General features: G+C 42.6%; 1 protein-coding gene across 3 annotated transcripts in view; it reads left to right on the top strand.

Moving 5' to 3' along the window:
- The first annotated feature begins 1,722 nt into the window (after positions 1-1,722).
- The window catches only part of Myo10A (Myosin 10A), a 56,196-nt gene continuing 48,155 nt past the window's right edge, over positions 1,723-9,763 (top strand). For all 3 annotated transcript variants that reach the window (XM_046609777.2, XM_046609778.2, XM_046609774.2), the window contains exons 1-2: positions 1,723-2,379; positions 8,688-8,792. In XM_046609777.2, the coding sequence (XP_046465733.1) occupies positions 8,772-8,792 (21 nt within the window). In that variant the 5' untranslated portion in view covers positions 1,723-2,379; positions 8,688-8,771. The remainder of the gene's footprint in view (positions 2,380-8,687; positions 8,793-9,763) is intronic.

Below are 9,763 nucleotides of genomic sequence, written 5' to 3'. Positions count from 1 at the left end.
TTTCGGGTAATTAAACAAACCAACAAACGTTTTCAAAGTAATTGAGATTGTGAAATAACATTTCACAATTGCTCTGTTTGTTTTAAAAAATCAGAATTTTGAGTTAGCATGGAAATTTTTTTATCCAAAGCGTGAAATTTTCTGGTGTCTTTGTAATCTGCCCCAGAAAAACTGGCGTATATTATTCCGAAATCGTATACAACGCATCTGAATTGTCGCAATTGAAATTTCGCCATCTAGCATCGACAAATAACTCTGTATACTCACGGTCGGTGATGTGCATCAACTTACGACCTGCAAACGGATCTAGTCTAGCTACTGCGGAGTTCTACATTACCGATCGTAGGTTGAGGCTCGGGTGATAGATCAATTTTCATTGAGGAATGAAAAACGACGTCATGCACGAGATGATTGCGAACATACAGTAGGAATAAAAATATTAAAAGGAAAACAATTATCATATCACGAATAATTGTGGCTAAATTCCAAGAGTTCTACATTACCTGCAGATTACTTATCAACCGTCGGTAAATTATCAACCTACGCGGTGCTGGCCGTCAAGGTAGCGATCTCTTATTGTGCATACGCAGGATTCGATTACAACGGGACCCGACGTAAGCATATACAGTTTTCCGCGAGTAATGACAGACACGTAGCGTGATAAAGCGAGGAAATAAATTTCCATAAAGACGATCTCGTTCATTCTCAAGTCTAGCGCTTTCCTCATTACTTAAACTAATTCCGTCCCGTACAGCGTAGACGAGAGTGAATCGCATTCAGCAGCGAAGCATGAATAGCGAGGCCAAAGTCATCGTCTATGCAACTTATATCGGCATTAAATTCACCCAGGGTGAGTGAAGAAAAAGAAAAATGATAATCATCAGAATTATCCGACAATGTACCTGCGTCATCGCTCACTCTGTATCATAAATTGTTCATTTTTTGGACCATCACGATCATCGTTCGCAATAAATCGGAGCTGAGAAGTGTTAAAAACGCCAAAATCCGATGATTATTATCACGGTGCTGTTGCCAAAAAGCCGTTCAACTTATTTTTTTTAGCGCGGAAATAATTCTACGGAACAATTGGCAAAGAGATCAAAAAATGATCCGCCCTTTTAATATTGGCTCCGCGATATCTTCTCGAAAATATTTCGCAACGCCGTTCGATTACAGACGCTTCAACGATTTCCAGCACCCCTCGGCATCTCGAGCTGAACGACAACAGACTTCGTTTCACAATCTTAGTCACAAGACCAACGACGGTGGATCCGTTATGTGCTTTGACACGCTGACATTCGAAAATATCCTCGTCAACTGGCCTCCGGCTCTAAATCTAGGCATGCAACACGAACGACCGAACTTAAAGACTCGGTTGAATATACGTGTTATCATAGCCCGCAGACATGCGACTCGATGGGCCAAAGGCGATTCTCCCGATGTTTGCATGGCCTGTTGAACGAATAAACGGCGAGCTTTTCGCGATGAATTCGCGATTCTGCAACGCGTAAGGCAGGTGGATTTTCGTAGGTATAAAATATCTCGGGAGGACAACGGCCTGCGACCCCGAGGATTAGGGGGCCCCCGCATATTTGGAAAAGGTACGGACTGTTGGCTGGCACCTGTACAGCGATATACCTATATAACGGTACACCTTCCGATGGTGCAGGAGCCATATTGCGGCGGTGAGAGGTACTTCGACCGTAGGCGAGGTCGTCCGCATACCTCAACCCGATTCCGTCCGAAACGCAAGAGGTTTGTGAGAAGTCGTCGCCGACATCGTCGTCGTTGTCGTCGTCGTCGTCGTCGTTTTGCCTCAGTTTTACCCGACGTGGAAATATCCGACGCCGGTTTTTAGTGAATAATTAAATTAAATCGCGGTTCCCTGTTTTCTTTTCTATTACCGTTTAATTTCACCGATTTTTAATTAAACACGCGCCGCGTTCTCACTGCCAAGTATTTACTAAACGCGAGTACCGCGAAGTACAAAGCGAGTGTGGAATAAGAACAAAGTCTCAAATCTAGTCGTCGTGGTATTGGGGTAGAAATTATAAAATATCGTAAAATTGGAAAAATTTTGTAAGAATCAGTGAGTAATATGTTTTAAGCCAAGTCGATCGTACCGCGAACCTCGTGATCCGCACACTTTGAAAAGTTGGCAAACAGCGTTACCTCGGTCGGAGGAGTTTATCAGAAGTTGTGAACACTTGCCATAACAAGTAGCCAGGCTGTGGATATAATATTCAGTGATACACACGTCACAGACCGGAGTTCTCATCGTGTGCTGCGGGGCTCAAGAATCCCGCGTGGCGTTTCACGGAAACCTGTTAAACCCGTGGAGCTTGACGTGGAATGCGATTTTCCAGAAAGGCGAAAAACGTAAGTCGACCAAAACCACAATCTTCGAAAAGTAAAAGACAGCTGATCCATGTGTACCTGGACCGAAATCGTGAGACAGCTCGGGGAGACCTCGATGCTCGAAACAATGCGTGGCGACAGGAAAACGGCTGTCCGAAGTCCGACACTCGCTCGTAATCTGAAATGAAGATGCACCCGCGATATCCGACTTGTACCCTGCGCCAAAATTTGAGAGTCAGAGGTCAGAGGTTTTTCCGTAAAATAAAAAAAAAACCAAACGCGAGAATCGATCGTCTTGAAATAAAAAAAAAATCAAACAGACACGGTGAAACTGCGGTGCAGAGGTCAATAATTTTGCCCGCAGTTCGGCCACGGACGATTGGTTTTAAAATGGCCAACGGTATACGTGTGTACGTTTGTACGTCGGCATGATATTCGCAGCTGTGGGAATATGTTCCTCTGAGTCGCGATTATTATACCACTCTGGGTTTGGAAACGATAATTTTATTCGCGACCAAAAAATTCATCGCGCTGAATTCCCGACCGTGAGTCACAGATTCCTGCTCGATTCTCGTTGATAACGTTCGCGTATACTTGAAAGAAAAGACAAAAAAATTAAGGGATTTGACGTGTGTGCGCGTAATGGAATGTTATTGTGCGCCAATACTTTTGCCGATTATATCCACCGCGTCTCACCGATCGTGCGCGGTGAATGCCAATTGGTCCGAAATTCCGTCTTTCCGTACGTTTATAGGAATACGACTTTGCCACGGGTATAATATACAATGTGTATTTGTTAATAACACACGAACCGTTTCTATAATACGCCGGCATTGGTGTAGTTTTCGGCCTGACTTAGTACACGCTAGCCTCACACTTGTGATCGCGTTACGTAATGAACCTTAATCTCCTTCTTTCGGTTATATAGCTCCGTACAGTCGTAACGGAACTCGTTCGGAACGCGCTCACAGTCCGATCATGATAATTATTGCTTCTCGTCTCTAAACGCAAACATTTTCTACACTCACTTCCAGTCATGTGTTATACTCAATGGTAAACATGTGTACATGATATGCTTGTATAATACGAGTATCTCACTTTGTCGGGTATCAATGAAGCTCGGAATCTGAGGAGACCGGAATCGTTGACTGAAAACATAGGTATGTGTACCTCAGTCAATGCTGGAATGAATCTCAATTTTGAGTAACCGGTGAAATATTTTTTGACTTGGTTTTAACTAGCACTTGTTGGATGAAATTATTTCCTCAGAACAATGAAACGGTTCAGCTGCATTAAAGCTCATTTTAGTTTCATTCAAAAAGTGTTTAATCACGATGAATGAAACTTTTGTTGAAAATGTGATGATAATTCGTGTGATGAAAGCTACTTTTTCAAAGACTTAGAAAAGACTGCGCTCAGAAGAGCGACGAAATTAATAGCAACTTAGACCCAAAGAATGTAGTGCCCGGATTATGGAGAGTTATTACCACGTGGAATTTCCGTTGAGAAACTGGTGCGACACAACCGTAACGCGGTCTCGTCCTTCTAGCAGAGATTTCATCTCGTTGCTTGTTACGGAATTAAATGGCAACGGGTAATTATCATACTTACACGGAGAAGAAGCCTCTGCGGCCTTCGTTAGACGCGGTTTCGTACGAGTGGTTGAATTTCATTCGAGTGAATTAAACCGATTATTACGCAAGTAGCTGGCTCCGTTTTGCGCCGGAATTGCAAATCAGTTGGGCGATTTTTGCACGCGAAACGATGCAACGATTATCCAGAACGTTACACCGTGCCAAATGAGCTCGGCGAAAGTTCATGATTCGATGCAGCAACATTGTCAGTGAGCACTAAATCCCGTTCTCTGCTCTCGTCTGTATCTTCCATTAATCATCCAGGTATTAAGTCTCGGCTTACTACAGTCAGCCAGCGTGTTACGTATCGGCATACGTGATTTTGTTTACATATGGATAGGTGTAAGTACGCCTATTATGCAGCTTCAAACTCATCCCAGACAGGCGTGACTCACTTGAATAAACCCAAAGTTTCCGGATTCCGTCACCTTCTCAAGTTCAGGATCGTTATGCGCATTGGAACGGGAATGTTGAGATGATTTCAGTGTCCGGTGGGTGTCGTTAATCAATTCACTTCGTGTTATTTTGGTTTGACAGTGAGGAGAGACAATTTTCGCTTGACAGAAATGGCAATATCTTCAAAGTGGAAAGAAAGAAATCCGGGAATCGATTTGCGGGATGACTTGCTATTTATGAATTGGATTCGTAAATCAATTGGGCATACTGATGTTTCGCAAATCAGTCATTATTCCTAGGAACTGCATGCCTGAATATGCGTAGAAATCTTCTAAAAAACGTTACAATGAGTTCAAGAGAATTTTCCCTGAAATTTTTTTGTGTTTAAATAATATGTTCTGACAAATTTGAGTGAAATGATCATCCGCTAAAAAATTTCGCATTGATTCCTTTCATTCAAGAATCCGCGGCACTCTCTCTTCGTTATAGAAAAATCCTCAAGCGTCTTACGGTGGCCACGCATCAAGATCCATGAGAAAGCAAAATCAATCAGAAGCCTATCATCCTTCAGCCTCTCGAAAGTTCAATATCTTTTTACATGCAGGGACCTCAATTAAATACTCTTCGGCAATTAGTGGAGAGTCGATGGGACAAGCGATGTAACAACTTATGGTACCCAGAATCGCAGAGATCCAGCCGCTCGATTCAGATGCGAAGGTTTCTTCATCATAAGTTTTCCTCGTGACAACCTTTAATTACGTCCAATTATCCCGATGATTGCAGCCACATACAATGTACCGTGTCTTTCACTTCTGTAAATGAAACCTCAACTGCATTTCCGAACCTTACAGTAATACGTATATTCAATTTGATGTTTTTCCCCACCGTAATCAATACGGTGTACTTTCGTACCATGGATGCCCATCATATTAATTATCAATCATCACACGGTGATTCTAGACACAGGTACGAAAGCAGTAAAAAAATTCTTTCAACATGTTCGTTATTGAGGATCGAGGAATCGGTGGTTCGGAGCCGATATCGAGGGCAAACGGAGAAAGCAGGAGTGTAACGATAAAACCCGCCTGACTCGAGGGCGAGTTGCCGACCGATGCTGGGAGGAACGGTGAACCGCTGGACCAGTACGCACTGCACTGAAAGCGGTTACGTAATTTACGATTACGTATAGGTACCCAGCATTGTCAGAAGTAGCGTAATGTCTCGATCTCCTGCAGATTTGTAGCCCCGTGTTCAGGCGTTCGTCACGCATACCTATGTGTATATTTTCAGCAGACGTCGCGTCATCCCCCTTGATCTTTCCTAGGAATATCCATGTACTACAGTGACGACATATCGCTGTTGAGCAGTTCGTCACGGAAATTGGTACACGATTATGCAATCTTACTTTCGTTGTAAATGGCAAACGTTCGTTCCGGCTTCTCACAATCATTCTGCTCCTGTTCCAAAGTAACGGCTCGTTTGGAATAGATTTTTATTTACGGAATGAGTTCGGCTTGTGGATTTTCAATCCACGGGATACGATGCTCTTAATCGGTGCTAGAGAGTGCCAAATTCGAAAGCAAACAGAGGTTGTGGTTCTACTGAACAATCGCGCAGTGTTGCGAACAAAATTCAATGGAGAACTCGCGCTATTCCAGTGATAAGAGAAGATACGCAATAACGACAGTAGGAAGCAGAACGAAGTTCTTTAACATTTGGCATTTCGTTGATACACGTGTCGCGACGTCTTTCTTCATATCATAGACCTAAATGGATCAAGTTATGCGAGCCTCGTCGAAGATGACATCGCGCGATCCGTTTGATTTATCAATGTCTTCGGGAAGAGGCGAGGATTAGACAAGTCGAGAGAAACGTCACTCGAGAGGCACGACGATGACGGTGGCGAAGTCGTTCGTTATATTGTGACAGGAAATGGTACTCCGATTCTCGTCGAGGGTATTACAGACAGATACAATCGTGTCTACGTATGATCAAGGAGAATATCGCCGGCATAAAAAGGTTGCGAAACATAAATTCCATGGGGCCCGAAGGTCGTCCAAGAGCTTTTACTTCGTACCAATCATTTAACAACGTATCTCAACACGCTGGCTACTGCCTGACGATAGTGCCGTACAGCAGTGTGAATAGAAACCCTGCCGACTGCTTGGTCTGCAAGATAAAGTTGAGTATGGTAGCCACGGTATGAGGCAGACACTGTACGTTGCACAGCAACATGCGAAGCGGTACCGTAACACTTTTCCAATAGCCCCGCGCAACGCGATTGCCTAACTCGTTTATGATATCCACTTCTGTGTTATATTACACGGTGTATATACCTGCAACAGATAAATACAGATAAATAGATTTTTTGAGTTTTTACAGTTCGATTTTGAGTGTACGACATGCATAATTTCACATCCGCTTGGTGCGTAAAAATGAATAATTTATACCGATAAAAATACCGAACTTAATAGATTTACGAAAAGTGAATTCTTCAAATTAGCGAAATAAATATAACAAGAATAGTTTCCATCCCCGAACATGGCCTAAAATGATCGTCTGTAATCACGAAATAGTTGAGAATTTTTTCGAGAAAATAAAAAATGTCCTTCTGTCTTGAGGTTTAAAGATTCGCAAAAAAATTAACGGTTGGCGGAAAAATGAAATGATTCAGGAATGCTATTTAAACCTAGGGCAATTGTATAAAAAATTATGGAAGAAATCGAAAATGGAGAGGGAAAAGCATTGATCGAGCTCGAATGGAATTATACACATGCACTATTGGTGGGAGTTTATATTTTCTAAATATGAATCAGTTACACTGAAAATTAGTCGTGTATAATCGTCGGTGTATAATACGCGTTGGTTTTTTTCGGTGGTATACTTACAATTGGAAATCAGTGAATTCAAATTTTGAGAGGACGGTAATTTAACGCTACTCGCGGTTGCTGCGGCAGAAATTTCAGTCGAGATGCAGTAAAAGTTTCGTTTCCTCTAATTGTGTATACGAATAAGGTTACAGGATGAAACCTCTGTGTCATGTACAAGAATTCCGTGCTATGCTCGTATGCAGCTATCGTACATGTAGTGCAGTGGGTACTTCCGTTACATTGAACCTGTCGACTCGTACCTTCTCACTTCCATACATACACAAACGACACTCGTTTCCAGTCACATCCGTGAATGGCGACGATTCTCGATTTCCCATATTTAATCAGTAACCTATTTGTAATTCGGACGTCTATCTTATCCGTGAAATGCATACCGATGATTGACCTCAGACCATTCGCTATATATCTGTTTGGTAATGTCGAAGAGATAAATCGGCGATGGTATGCAAATGAGGCCTGCCAGAACAATCGTGGAGTTTCTACTCGAGGTCAAATACTGTCAAATAACGATTACAGTGATGTTGATAGATGTGGCCAACTATGGCCAACTATTTCTTTCAAGATTTGAATTATTCATTAATATACCTACTTGAGGCGATTGCACTTTATATCGGTGAATATTTCGGGCTTTATTGTTATCCTGTATTGAATCGATTGTGCAAAAAACGAGACGAATGACGATCTATTCGAAGAAAGAGAAAGAAAGAAAAAAAAAAAAACAAAAAACAAGAGGGTCAGTTCAAAATGAACAGTGAACAACCGCTTCCTTTTTTGAAAAACTATCAGCACGTCCGATGGAACGAGGTGCTCGAGATGAACGAGTGGTACGCAGGTGCTGGCAGCCTTTTAAAGACGACGAGATGACTAGTTTTAAAAAGTTTTTATCGAAACGTGTGGATTTCACTGTATTGTACGTATATAGTGTCATGACAGAGAAAATGACGTTACCCCGTTATACCCGTATACATAGACGTAGCACACACGTCGTGTATACTGCCCCGCCTTTACCCTACATCAAAATTTTAATTACCAGCCGCCGACGAAGCGACGCCGTCTGTGTAAAGCCTTTAAGACTAATGAGGCGTTACCTGAAATTCATTAATTAGGGCGGCTCTATCTCTGTTTCGATATTCTAGTCTTGTCAGTGCTCGAATTAGTTTTTTACAGTTTTCATTTGAATCAGATGGGTAAATCTGGCGTATAATAACTCGAACTCCGATGACTCAATATCATTTACGACGATTCTTCTGTAACAACTCCCTGAGCAGTTCCATGAATTTCAAGCCAATATTGGTTCAGTTTCCAATTTCTATTGACGCCCCTATGTCAGCCTAGTGTAATTACGTTCGTTCGACCATAAAACAACCGTTTCGTCTAACCGAAATTTTGTTTGATTTTCAAATTTCAGGTGAAGTGAAATAGAGCCCAGATCCGAGCAAGATGAGGGGAATTTTCGATAGAAGATTAATTTAACGGGAGAAAACACGCCAAGATGTATACAGAATGGGAAAAGGTGAGTTAATTCTATAATTCTGTATAAAATTTCTCCCCAATATGCGCTCTTCAATCTCCTTCGGAATCCTTAAATCTGGAAAGAAACGAACTGGTACCAATTTTTGAAACGAAGAGCTCGCAGTTCCGATTTCAAGTCTCATCTTCGTTCGGCATCGGCTCGATCGGAGGCTCGCGTACAAAGGCCGGTACTTTACGAGCTGCTGGAATTCACGCATTCGTCGCGCAGCTCGCCTAGAGTCAATGATCGGCGCGTGCGTGCCGGCCAAGTGCTTCAATGCGCGTGCTCTCGTGCGTGCGTGTAGGTGCCTTTTGCGCGTGCGTACGCGTACGGTCGGGTTACACACGCGCATACGTGCCCCGAAGAAACACGCCTCAGACGTATGGAGGGCACTTTCGAACGGGGCGAGGTGGTGGTACCCACTCGGAGATCGGCGTGTCTGCGTGCTTCCTTACCTCTGGCTAAGGCGGCCAGGTTAAGCCCCGGAAAAGACGGACAAATGCCTCCGTTCACTCGCCTTGTATCCGCCTCGGCCTTTTCCGGCACCCACACGAATGCCGGACGCTGCGGAAAATTTCACTTTTTTTTTTTTTCTCTTATACTGCTTGAGAGAAAATTTTTATGAAATCGGTGTAATCGATAGAATAACATCTTTTGGTTATTGAAGCAATCGAATCCCGTTCGTTCAACTGTTACATTTTTTCAGCAAATTAAGGCGGCGACATCACTCTATCTTTGCTCGAGTAATAAATTATCGCAATAGTTACAAAAAAAAAAATGCAATTGATTGTCTTGTAACGGTAGCAGAAATAATGTTCATTCTTTACCGAGAGTTGTAGCTATTTCGGTCGTGGTGAAAAATAGAAATATGTGGATTGCATCTGTACTGCAGAACGTGATGAAGTGTAGCTACGTTAACTAATAACTGAAAAATGTAACAATTCAACAATATGAGTCGCAAAGGTCTCGCG

This window comes from Neodiprion pinetum, chromosome 2, assembly GCF_021155775.2.
Source record: "Neodiprion pinetum isolate iyNeoPine1 chromosome 2, iyNeoPine1.2, whole genome shotgun sequence".
Classification (NCBI taxonomy): domain Eukaryota; kingdom Metazoa; phylum Arthropoda; class Insecta; order Hymenoptera; family Diprionidae; genus Neodiprion; species Neodiprion pinetum.
This window is presented reverse-complemented; position numbering and strand designations above follow the sequence as displayed.